We start from the raw sequence: 13,246 nt of genomic DNA, 5'->3' as shown, positions 1-13,246 counted from the left end.
CGCTGCTACTTCATCACTGTCATTTTGCTACTATTATAAATCAGGCGACCCCTGTGAAAGGGTTGTTCGACCCCCAAGGGGTCGCGACCCACACGTTGAGAACCACTGCTTTAAAGGGATCTGAAGCAGCAGCTTTACCGAATGCAATGCATCATTTGATCTCTGGACTGCTGCTTCCACGAAGCACTGATTGTGGGCCAAGCACGACACGACTGAGGAGTTTTGGTAAGCTAACAGATGATGGAGAAGGTACAGTGGCGTGATAGACATCTTAAACATTGGATCCTCTAGAACAGATTTCTGTGGTTTAAAAACAAAGAACAAGTTTTACCTGTAGCATTTGCTGGAGAAGGGCAATACTACTGGGAGAGAGCCAATTAGGAATCTCATATTTTCCTCTCTACAAAAAAGAAAAAAAAAGAAAACATTTCAGAGATTTAGGTTCAATCAACCTCGATACAAATTTTGAAGGTAACAACATACTGGAGGTTCACTTCACCCAACTATAAAATTTGGTAAATATGGTTCATAACACAAAAGTTTCTTTCGTGCTGTGAAGAACAAAATTCAGTAGCTCCCTTAGTCTCATTGCCTGTAAATTACCCACATATCAAAGGTGGACTAGAGCAAAGAAAGTGGAAAAGGCACGACACGGGGCTTTAGCGTCGGCTTTTAGGAGCTTTGACCGACGCTTTGGTGCTCAGCATACATCAGAGGGGCTGTGTGACTGGTCCCGACAGGGTTGCTCCCACTCTTGGGCCTGAGCCTCTCTTTATTCACGAAAGTCTCTCGGGAATCAAATCCTAGGTACCCAACTTGCTCTCTTTTGGAAAACTGTCCATCTTTCTCATCTCACGGATTTTAGTTCGCTCTTGTCGGGAAGAATAGAGACCGGCCACAGGACCAGGACAAGGACCCTGCCGCGTGCTTACACTGCCCAAGGCCATAAGCTGCCCGAATCTCCCATCACCACCCGCTCCTAATATGTCCGATGACAAGCCGCACACTGGCGGAGGCAGTTAGATTCTCCTGCCCCTTTGTGGAGTCAGAGGTGGTCAGACCCAGCCCCCATGCCATTTCCTGCTCCTCCAAGGGTCGTGTGACCCACTGCAGCTGTTCATATCATGTATGAACATGATATGGTCATGCTCTCCCTCTATGGATAGCCACCTCTGCAGAGGACATCCACAAGCAAGTGCTGAGGCCACCGTGTGACTGGCCCTGACTCTCTCTCTGAGTTCTGGTGTGAAATACCAGCAGAAGTTGAGCCCAGGCACTAAGGGTGTTGTTCTGCTGTCAGGCTGAATCCAACCTCTTTACTAGTACACGGGGCTCTAAAGTGCACAAAACACCGCCTTCTCGAAGCAGACAGGGGCTATGAGCCACATCACACAGAGGAGGGAACGGAGTCTGTGAGAGATTAAATTATTTTGACATACCAGGCACTGTGTTCAGTTGAGGGTGATTTTGCCTACTCTGGCCGGCCACACTTGGCAACACCTGGGGGTGGGCATGGGGGGTGGGGTGGGGAGTGGTCTACTTGCACTTGGTAGATTAAAGGTTAACACACACAGGACAGCCCACCTTAACAGAGAATGGTCTGGTGCACACTGTCCATGGTGCTGAGGCTGAGAAACCTTGAGAGAGCAGCAGAGGGTGGTCAAGAAGTCTAGGAGCGGGTAAGGGATAAGGCATGCTACTTAAACATAACAAATAATCCCTCAAAGAGCAAACGGGAAAGAGCCTGAGAGCGACAACTCAGCTTGAGGAAAAACAGCCCTTTGACAAAAGGAGCAGTGTCGGCCGGGGCTGGACTCCTTCACCCTGTTCCTCCGTGGTCTCCAGAGGATCCCTGTTTGTTTATTTAAGGGATGACTACCTTACGAATCAGAGGAAGAAAAGTAGAGAAACCCAAGGGGGGTGGGGGAGCGCGGGGAACCTGTGAACTAAGCAAGATAATACTGGGCATCCTAGCAGGCATGAAACTGTTCGTTTTTCCCAAGGCTCTACGCAAGGTGGGCGGTCACTCAACATGTGATCAGAGTTGCTGTCATCAACTTTGTAATTATAAAACGCCACATGAAGAGACACCTGGCTCATTTCCTTTAAGATTGAAAACTAGAATTGTTCAAAGTAATTTTTACGTTCAAGCTACTCGGACTTTCATTTACTGAAGCATTTATACGTCCCTCGTCTGTGTGTACCCTGAACTGGAGTCCGGTCATGCTTGTCTCTGAAGGCAGCGGTGGCGCATGACTGTGGGTGGCGTGAGTAACGAGGAGGGTCAACCTGCTGGTAATCACAGGAAACCTCAGGTGAGCATTTTGGTGAAAATTGTGCACAAGATAAGCGCAGGCGGCCTCTTCAACAAGAGTCACATCCAGGGTGTCAAACACTGCACGGTTTTTCAATCACACCAGGAAGAACAGGGAGAAGCTTGATTCCCAAGTGGGGAATTTTAGAGCCTTCTCAGCAACGAGCTACATCCTCCATGCAAGTGATACGACACCTTAATTAGATTCAACCAGCAGACTGTATTACACTGCGACTCGGAACAATAGTTCTGAGCCAAGATTACAATAAATTTCAAAATCTATAATGTGTGAAATTAAATTCCACAATAATGCATAAAAGTTCTAATTTGAATCAATTTTAAACTTGCAAATACATGAAAAACTAAAAAATGAAATTCAGAGTAGAAACAAAGAATATACGGTATTGGTAAATAATATTAATTAGGGAGGCTAGGTCTCTACTGAACAAGTAGAAGATGCTTTCTACCATATTCATTCCACTGCAGAGATGTGATTTGCCAATATACACATAGATGTATATATAAACTTCGATTTAACATTTGTTCCTACGGCATAGCACTTTTATATTATTTTAAGGTAATCCCTTTCCCCCAAAAGATTAACTCAGGATCCACTGGCACACTCAAATAAGTAAACAGGAGAACAGTGAAGTCCGTATGCTCGTATGCTCACCTCATACTAATGAAACAATACATTAATAACTAAAGGCATGAAGCCCACGGCTGCCTTATGAATGTAAAACTTGCAGTAACAACACATGAAAGCCAAATAACAACAACAACATAGAGGCTTATGGTCCAGACAGGCTAAAAAAAAATAACAAAATAAAGCAAGTTTAAAATGAAGTCAATAAATTAGGACCACCAAAGATATATAGTTCAAATTCAATGGTGTATTAACCATCATTTAGCTTGTCTGTGTGGATCAGATAGTAAAATCTTAACTACGTGTACAATCAAGATATAGACTAAAAGCCAGTATCCACAACACTTCGGGATGGTTCTGTTCTAACCAGTTTTTTTATAAAATCATTTTATTGGGGGCTCGTACAACTCTTATCACAATCCATACACATATATCCACTTTGTCAAGCATTTGTACATTTGTTGCCGTAATCATTCTCAAAACATTTTCTTCCCACTTGAGCCCTTGGTATCAGCTCCTCATTTTTCCCCATCCCTCCTCCACGAACCCTTAATAATTTATAAATTATTATTATGTTTTCATCTCTTACACTGCCTGATGTCTCCCTTCACCCACTTTTCTGTTGTCCATCTCCCAGGGAGAACGTTATATGTAGATCCTGTGATCAGTTCCCTCTTTCTGCCCCACCTTACCCTTACCCTCCTGGTATCACTACTCTCATTAATGGGACTGAGGGATGTATCTGTCCTGAATTCCTGTGTTTCCAGTTCTTATCTATACCACTGTACATCCTCTGATATAGCTGGATTTGTAAAGTAGAATTGGGATTATGATGGGGGGGGGCGGGAGCATTAAAGAACTAGAGGAAAGTTGTACGTTTCATCGTTGATAAACTGCACCCTGACTGGCTTGTCTCCTCCCCAAGACCCTTCTTAGAAGTAAGGGGATGTCCAGTTGCCTACAGATGGGCTTTGGGTCTCCACTCCGCACTCCCCCTCATTCACAATATGACTTTTTGTTCTTTGATGCCTGATACCTGATCCCATCAACACCTCGTGATCACACAGGGTGGTGTGCTTCTTCCATGTGGGCTTTGTTGCTTCTGAGCTAGATGACCGCTGGTTTACCTTCAAACCTTTAAGACCCCAGACACTATATCTTTTGATAGTTGGGCACCATCAGCTTTCTTCACCACATTTGCTTATGCACCAGCTTTGTCTTCAGCGATCATGTTGGGAAGCATCGTGAGCATCATGCCAGTTTAATAGAATGCCAGTTTAATAGAACAAAGTGTTCTTACATTGAAGGAGTACTTGAGTCGAGGCCCAATGTCCATCTGCTACCTTAATACTAAACCTATAAATATATGCACATAAATCTACTTCCCCATTGTCATATATAAGTATATTTATATATGTATATGCCTGTGTTTAGACCTCCATAAATGCCCTTTGCCTCCTAGTTCTTTCCTCTGTTTCCTTTTATTTTCCTCTCGTCCCACTATCATGTTCAGCCTTCATTTGGGTTTGAGTAATTCCTCTCACGTTACACTGCCCTTGATCAAGCCCTGCCAGGCCTCCTACACCCTGCTCACCATCGATTTTGGATCACTTGTTGTTCCCTTGCCCCTGGATTTGCTAACACCCACTTCCCCCTGCCTCCCCCTCTCCCATGTCCCCCTGGAACCATCGGTTCCATTGTTTTCTCCTCCAGATTGTTTATCTCTAACCAGTTTTTAAAAATCAACAATTCAGATGACAAGGTACTTGAGAAATGTGAGGGTGTTACTTAGCTGGCAGGGAAAACGAACACTACTACAAGGGGCCATAGTCAAGACTTGCATTTTCAACAAGGGAGAATGCTAGGGTCAAACAAAAGAAAACTGAACATGAGCCAACAGATGTCAGAAAAGTTAAAACTACTCCGAGGGCAGCAACCCTACAAAGAGCTGACTACTGTACTGCTCTGAGCTGAAGAAGCAAACAAGAACCGCTGAAGTCAGTGAAGCTGAGGCCTCGGGATAAAGACTAGGAGCATAACTGGGGTCTCGGTAAGCCTGAGAGGCTGGGTGGTCGAAGAACATTCCCAAGCTGATGAGCACAAAAAAGAGCAGGAGATGGGGTTCACACTGATGGTGGAAGCATAGTTTATTTACATAAGGTGTAAGGAAGGCAATTTGATCATGTGTAGTTAAGGTGCCGCTTTGAAGTCTAAGGCGGACCTGGCCACAGTGATTCTATTTCCAACCACCTCATGTGCATGTGAAAGCGGGTCAATGAACAAGGGAGACCAAGGGAGGATTGATGCCTTTGAGTTCTGGTGTCAACAAAGAATAGTAAATATATTAGGACTCCCGGAAGAGCAAAGAGATCTATCTTGGAAGAAATACAGCCAGAATACTCCTTAGAAACAAAGGTGGAGAGACTTCATTTCCTGTACGTTGGCCAGGTCCTCAGGAGGTACGAGTTCCCGGAGAAGGACACCATGCCTGGTAGAGGGAGCATCACCAAAGAGAGGAGAAGCCCAGCGACCTGGATTGACACATGGCTGCAACAATGGGCTCGAAAACAGCAACAGTTGCGAAGACGCTGCAAGAAGGGGCAACGGTGTGAGTTGGGGTCAACTCAACAGCACTGGGCAAGAAGCTTTCAATGTTTCTATCCTTGAACTGGAAACTCCCTGTCTATGGACGTATCCCACAAAAATGCTGTACAAACAGGCATTATTTGTGAGAAACTTCACTACAGAATTTATTTTTTAAGGTATCTGAAAACAACCCAAAGGCCGTTGATAAAATCTGGGAACGAGGCTAGTTTTCCAGCTATTGAGCATCGAATGACGTAAAGAAAACACATTCAACAGAATATTATCTGGATATTAAACAATATGTTTTGAGAGAATTGTTTTAATCTTCATATTTTTAAGGTGCAATGTGACTCCAAAGAGATACATGTACGACACAGTAACTCTTTAGAAATCCAGCATTTTCCCTTCCCTCTTAAAAGATAACCTTGATTGCCTGCAGTACAACATCCAGTAACAGCAGTAGGCTACATTTTCAGAATGCCAGTCCACTCCTGCTCCTACACTGGAGCTGAATGTGTATATTTCAGCCAATTTGTCAGTTATACATATTACTGTAATCATGCAGTTTAACTATATGCTATTTAAATATGCAAATGATATGAGTGTAATGAAAACCAAGCTGTAAGTTTTAGAAACATTTGATAAAGGTATGAATATTGTTGGCCAGCCACGTGGGACATCCATCTCCACGAGCCAGAGACCAGAAGAACTAGAAGGTGCCCAGCGTGCGTTACTCACGGCTCAGAAAGAGAGCGCACATGAAGAGAGAGGGTCCTGAAGAGAATGGAAGAAAACTGTGAAACAAAATTCAAAATCATAAGAGATCAGGCTTTCGGGTTGGACAGAGATTGGTGGAACCCCCTCGCCTGTGGTCCTGCGCCACCTCTCAGGTCTGAAAGTGAACTCAAATAAACAGGTCTACAAGGGGAACGATCATAGAAGTGAGGCACAAGAATCAACCATCTGAGGCCAAGGGGGCAGCGTCTGCCCAAAGACAAAGTTCAGAAGGGCTGGGGGAGGAGAAGTGAGAGCAGAAAGCTTCGGGAGGAGGCGAGATGAGTGGTGTGGCACTGAGGAGGCTGCAGTGAATGAGAAGCAAAATGCGGGTACCAGATTATGGAATGTAAAACTGATGATCTGCTCTGTGAACCTTCACCGGTTCACACTAACAAGCTTTAAAAAAGAAAAGGCCATGGCATGAGGCAGTTGCACCTCACAGTGACAATTTGGCTCTTCAACGCTTTAAAGAGGCCTTTTGCAGTGTGGTTATGGGGTCCAAAGTTCCAAAGGTGGGCTGCTTTCAGACTACTAGTCCTCTGAACCGGGACCCAGCAGAAAGCTAAGCAAGAAGAGGGAGAAACTAAGGCCAACAATAAAACCACACCTAGGGAGAATGTGGGGTGGGGGGTGGCATGGAGTGGAGACCCAATGCCCGCCTGTAGACAATTGCACATCCTCTCACAGAGGGGTCACAGGGAAGACATGAGCCAGGCAAGGTGCAGTATAGCACTGATGAAACACACAACTTTCCTCTAGCTCTTTGGTGCTCCCTTCACCCCACTATCATGACCTCAATTCTACCTTACAAATCAGATTAGACGAGAACATGCACACTGCTGCAGATAAGAGCTCGCAACACAGGGAATCCAGTATAGATAAACCCCTCAGGGCCAACAATGACAGTAGAGATACCAGGAGGATTAGGGGAGGGTGGAGGGAGAAAGTAATTGATCACAAGGATCAACCTATAACCCCCTCTCAGGGGGACGAACAATGAAAAAGAGGGCAAGGGGCTATGAAGGATGATGTAAGATATGAAAATAATAATCTATAACTTATCAAGGGTTTGTGAGGGAGGGTGGGCAGGGGAAGAAATGGGGAGCTGATATCAGGGACTCAAATGGGAAGAGAATGCTTTGAAAATGATGATGGCGGCATATGTGCAAATGTGCTTGACACACTAGAGGAATGTATGGATTGTGATAAGAGATGTAAGAGCCCCCAATAAAAGTATTTTTTTTTAATGAAGGAGAGAGAGAGAAGAAAGACTAAACCCCCAGACTCATTAGTATTACCAGAAATCTGAGGACCACTGGTGGCCCAAGAGCTACGAGCCCACCTGCTCACCAGGAGGTCTGTCTGAGCCCATGGGTGGCTCTGTGGGGAGAAGGACCTGGTGATCTGCTACCAAAGGAAGAAAAACGGATTGCCACCGAGTCCATGCCGCCTCCTGTGATGCTACAAGGCCCAGGAGGACTGCCCGGCTGGTTTCCAAGGCTCCCCTCTTCACAGAAGCACGCTGCGTAGCCTTTCTCCAGCCAGGTGCTGGTCAACTCCAGCACTCGGCACCCCCGCCACCAGGCTCCTTAGAAAAACATACCGAATTCAGAAGACCTTCTGCTTTTCCACACCGACCTTCCGATAATAATGAGAGAAGGGCTATGGCGCAAAATTAAGTGTATTCAGAGTACACAAATGTGATTATGTATGTTTTCATTACAAATGCAAAAGGAAAAATCTTCTGAATCAAAATTATTTCACGTTTGTGCAAAATTATTTTTCTTCTCATATGTCCTAAATTAGCTATAAAAATTAAAAGGCAAAGTCCAAATGATAGTTCATGAAACAAATATGTAAATCAAAATTATGTAAATAAAGTTAAATGGGTTGATTTAATGTGAACAAACAAAAAACCTGCTGTCCAGAAAGGGGATCCATGGTTACCAGAGACAGGAGGAAGGGAGCAAGGGGGCGTTCCTGTTCAGTGGATACAGTTTCTGTTTGGGAAGATGAAAACGGCACATTCTGTGTTGTATATGTTCTACCACAATTTAAAAATAATCATAATACCACTATCCAATTATGTATAGGCAAAAGAAATAGAAACATTTGAGGGGAAAGCCATAAACATCTAGACTTTAAAAAAATCTAATCACCAGAGGCTTTAAGTTCCCCTTCCCGTGGAAGACCCAAAGCTAGACAGTAAGAAGAAAGCATGAAGTGTGCTGCTAGGAACCATGCGCCTTCGACGAGGGGGCCCAGAGGCCAAACCAATGCTTTGTCCTGTACCAAAAAATGGCATCGGAATGTGCCATGGATGTGCTTCAAACAAAAATAAAATATTTATGCTGAAGTAGCATAAAAATCAACATACAACTGTAAGCTTATCAATTAATTAAGTAACCATCCATCCAAACAGGCAAATAAAGAGGATTTGTATGGCGTGCCTACATGTCATACACAACACACATAAACACAATAAGAAAAACTGAAACAAAGCGTGCAGCCGTTTACACTGGTTATCTCTGGAGTATGTGAGTGTCAGACATTAGAGGCAGTCAATGATTGATGACAGAAATCCTTGCAATTTATAATCCAGGAACCTTTTTTTCTCCGGGAAACATTTTTATGCATTGTCTCTAATCTACAAAACATACATATTTCCTCCCCTCCATTGGGGTTTGAGGGGTGGGACACAACAAAAAACTTTTTAAAGGGTGTTTTCTTCACAATACTCTCAATTCAATAGACCAGAGGTCTGGAAACCGTGGCTCGAGTTCAGTATATACATGTGGCTCTGAAGCAAAACTGAAAAATTTTAAAGGACATTATTCAAATAATGGTGATTTCAATTATTTGTGAAAATATATATCGATGGCTCTCGAATAATTTTCAAATTGTCATGAGGGCCAGGATTGGCTCTCTCGTCTCTCAAAGATTTGCGGGCCTCTACAATAGAAGAATACCTGCAGGAGCTCCGCGTAAGCAGACGGTAGCTCAGTCCCCGTTTGAAATGAGCTTTTCGGGTCTTGCATCTCAGTGAAGCCACCCAGATACCCAAACACACCCCACCTGCTAAAGATGTAGCACAGAGCGCTTTGTTTTTATTGTCATCTATTTTCATGCACCTGTGAATGGAAAGAAAGCAAGGAATACTAAACCAGAACTTTCAGTGAAGGTTAGCAGAGCACTTAAGCTGGCTTTGATTTAAAGATATTTGTTAAACTTGTCAAATCTGAGCTTTGGTTTTCACGGCCTCTCTTATCTGAGGGACCCCAGGAGGCAAAGCCCACAACCCACCCCAGGCAAGAGTCTAGTAAGAAACCCACGCCATAGGACTGGGGCCACAAAAGCCCATGCGCTCTCTCTGTATGAGGATGACCTAGACAGTGGTTCTGAGCCTTCCTAATGCCTGGACCCTTTCATACAGGTCCTCATGTTGTGGTGACCCCCCAACCATACAGTTATTTTCTTTGCTACTTCATAACTGTCATTTTGCTACTGTTATAAATCGGGCAGCCCCTGTGAAAGGGTCGTTTGACCGCCCCAAAGGGGTCGCAACCCACAGGTTAAGAACCGCTGACCTAGACATTGTGATAAGAGATATAAGAGCCCCCAATAAAAGTATTTAATTTTTAAAAAAGGATGACCTAGAAACCCATCTAGCCCCCACTCAGCTGTCTTCCAATTGTAGAGATGCTGAATCCGCCCCCGACCCTCCCCAAGCATTCATACACATAAGCCAAGTCTCCCACATGCTTGAAATCCAATTCCATAGCAGGAATTACAGCTTGTCCTTGGCTACATAACAAACTACCCCCAAACGTAATGGCTTCCACTGCCCACCACACTTCAGTATCGCTCAGTTCTGGTGCTTCTGCTGATCTGAACTTGGAGTCTCTCATACAATAGAAGCTGAATGATGGTTGGGGCTAGAGTCTGTTAGAAGCTCAAGTACTCGGAACAACCGTCCCTCTCTCCTCCTCCAAGTTGTCCCAGGGCCTCTCTCAGGAGCCTCTCCAACCAGAGCCAGGCTTGCAGCTCAAGGTTCCAAAGAACAGCCGAATGAAAGCTGCCTGGGACGGCACCAGCAGACCCTACAGGACAGGGCAGAACTGCTCCTGTGGGTTTCCGAGACTATAACTTTTTACAGGAGTAGAAAGCCCATCTTTCTCCCACATTAGCTCACAGTCTGCCTAAATCCAGTGGGTGCAGTGAATTAAGATGGTGCAGGTGTTAATACAGAGTGGATGCAGGTGTTAATATGGACACGGGTCAATCAATGGAAGTCCATCTTTGGAAACCAGTTGACATAATGAACAATTCAAAAGCCTCAAGTCAAGAATTCAGTTGAAAGTATTTTAGGGCTAGAAGTGTCCAAACCATCTAATAATATAGATGAAACCTCTATGAAGACTAACTTTTCAAAGCTAACACTTCAAACTATTTCTTATATCTGTAAACTTGTACCCAATTTTTGAGTTGTGGCAAAATAAATTTTTTTTTTTAAGGTGAAAAGGCTATGGATGGGAGCAGTCGCTGGAAAACACTGTTCTAATGGGTCGTTTTTTAGGGTTCTTTGGCACGGATCCAGAGGGAAGTTACGAGGCCAAAACCACCAGAGAGCTTTTGAGGCTAACGCTATCTTATCTGAGAGGTCAAGGAAATCGTGACATGCTCTGATGTCTGAGAAGCATAGTTTTATATCATTTTGCTGCTCAATTTAACATCAATCTTAGCACATTCCTTAACACCAAAGATCCATTTGGTGTACAACAGATCTTTGTTGACACTGGCCTATATTCAAGTGAATAAAAGCTTTACGTGGTTCAGGCTTTAAGATTCACAAAAGAATAGACCATGAAAAGTCTCCCTTCTACCTTTCTCTGTCAATTTCTCTCCCCAGGAGGTACAGCAGTTACCACATTCTTGCAGCTTCATCCATATGTGCAAATAATAGGAAAGAAATCATTCATCAGCTCAGCGGCAACCCTGACTACTAGCTATTCCTATATCTAAAGGAATGTGCTCCATAAAGCTTTACACAGAGTCAGAGTTGGTAGAAATGATTTCTTGACAGATAAGCTAATACTAGCCAACAGGATAAGACAGAGATTAGCTTGCACTGGCCTGCTAACCTCAAGATCAGTGGTTCAAACCCACCAGCTACTCAGTGGGAAAGATGAGACTATCTGTTCCCATAAAGATATAAAGTCTCAGAAACCCTATATAAGGATCACTATGAGTCGGAATTGATTTAGAGGCAACAGGTTGTGATTGATGTTTAAGGCCTGAGCACTGCTTGGATAGACTCTGTCCATGCCTCCTGCCAAATATTCTTCTTACAAGTGAGTAACATTTTTCATATATCAAAGGATCATTTTATTGGGGGCTCTGACAGCTTAGAACAATCTATACATCAATTGTATCAAGCATATGTGTACATATGTTGCCATCATTATTTTCTAGACATTTACTTTCTATTGAGCCCTTGGTATCAGCTCCTCATTTTTCCCTCCTCCCACCTTCATGATCCCTTGATAAATTATAAATTATTATTATTTTCATATCTTAACACGACCGCTGTCTCCCTTCCCCCACGGTTTCTGTTGTTTGTCCCCCTGGAGGAGGGGGGTGTAGTTATGTGGCGATCAATGCAATCAGTTCCCCCTTCCTCCCCTCTTCTCCCCACCTTTTCCCTACTCTTCTGGTATCGCTACTCCCATTCCTGTTCCTGAATTCTGAATTACATAATTGTTAACATCGCAAATTAAAGTTCAAAGCCCTGTATAATCGTCACTCTAATGATATAATAATTATTCTAAAAGCAAAATCTGCTATTCATAAATTCATACAGAACCTCATTTTGTTTTACTAAATATATCACCAAGGTAAACTGCTCACAGCCAGACAACTTTATCGAGACGTTTGTACAAAGTACATGTTAAGAACTTTTCCTGAATAAATTTATTATAAACTTACTACAGTCCCCAAATCACCCACAGACGGCTACTCATCACCAAGAGCTCGAGCATCATTAGAAGGTTCCGTTTTCTCCATAGAATGTCATCCCTAGCCCCAGTCTTCTGAAGTCTTCTTGTTCTTATCGGCTTCATAGAATAGCTGTAACTTCGGGTAGCTGCCAAGGGGATGTATCCCTCACTTTCTAATATTCAACAACATGGGTGAACGCGATCATGTTAGTGGAGAGCCAATCATCATGCTTCGAGATTGGCAGGCATCAAAGTTGGGACAAGACCCTCCAGAGGGCAAACAGGATGATGCAATGAGGTGAGGAAAGAATATGTTAGGACTCCGATTTATAATGATTATCTATTTTTTTAAAATATGACAAAAATAAGCTTCACTACTACTTAGCTTGTGAATTGACGCTGGCACCCTGCACCTACAGTATGAGGTAACCTTACGCCACAATGGAGGCTCTGTGACAGAGTGGTTGCAATGGTGCATTGCTCAGCCCTCTGTCGATTGTGAAGTACTAGGTTTTCTGTAAGCTCAGCTAAATAGATTTACAGATTACAGTATCTAGTTTAACCAAACTAAATCCGTACAAAATAGCTAAGCTTAGGAAGATGCTTACAAGAAACCAAGGATTAAAGGTAAGACTATGAATACAAGCAGAAGCAAACAGTCCACCTTCTGGCTGACAATGGGCTCACACTAAGACTAGCAGTGACATCTCTGCTGTGACCCCCATAACGAAAAGATCTACTTGGATCTAATAATTTGTCCACAAAACTTGAAAGTCTCGAGAATTATTTGAAGAAAAAAAGAAAGGCACTGACATATACTATGGTTAACAAAGAACTTCAAATCTAAGTCTGTGTGGACGATGCCGTCACAGATCTAAGTCTATGTGGACGATGCCGTCACAGATCTAAGTCTATGTGGACGATACC

General features: G+C 43.5%; 2 protein-coding genes across 4 annotated transcripts in view; one reads left to right on the top strand and one right to left on the bottom strand.

Moving 5' to 3' along the window:
• The window catches only part of MELK (maternal embryonic leucine zipper kinase), a 94,554-nt gene that overhangs the window by 46,928 nt on the left and 34,380 nt on the right, over positions 1-13,246 (bottom strand). For all 3 annotated transcript variants that reach the window (XM_004711017.3, XM_045296668.1, XM_045296667.1), the window contains one exon: positions 332-400. In XM_004711017.3, coding sequence (XP_004711074.1) covers positions 332-400 — 69 coding nt within the window. The remainder of the gene's footprint in view (positions 1-331; positions 401-13,246) is intronic.
• LOC115871880 (protein transport protein Sec61 subunit gamma-like) overlaps positions 12,508-13,246 on the top strand; it is a 6,198-nt gene continuing 5,459 nt past the window's right edge. The window contains exon 1 of the mRNA XM_045296523.1: positions 12,508-12,617. Coding sequence (XP_045152458.1) covers positions 12,508-12,617 — 110 coding nt within the window. The remainder of the gene's footprint in view (positions 12,618-13,246) is intronic.

The sequence above is a fragment of the Echinops telfairi genome, unplaced genomic scaffold (genome assembly GCF_000313985.2).
Source record: "Echinops telfairi isolate 266 unplaced genomic scaffold, ASM31398v2 ScPeMD7_7410;HRSCAF=8448, whole genome shotgun sequence".
Taxonomy (NCBI): Eukaryota; Metazoa; Chordata; class Mammalia; order Afrosoricida; family Tenrecidae; genus Echinops; species Echinops telfairi.
The sequence above is the reverse complement of the archived record's forward strand: the minus strand, read 5'-3'. Positions and strand labels throughout refer to the sequence as shown.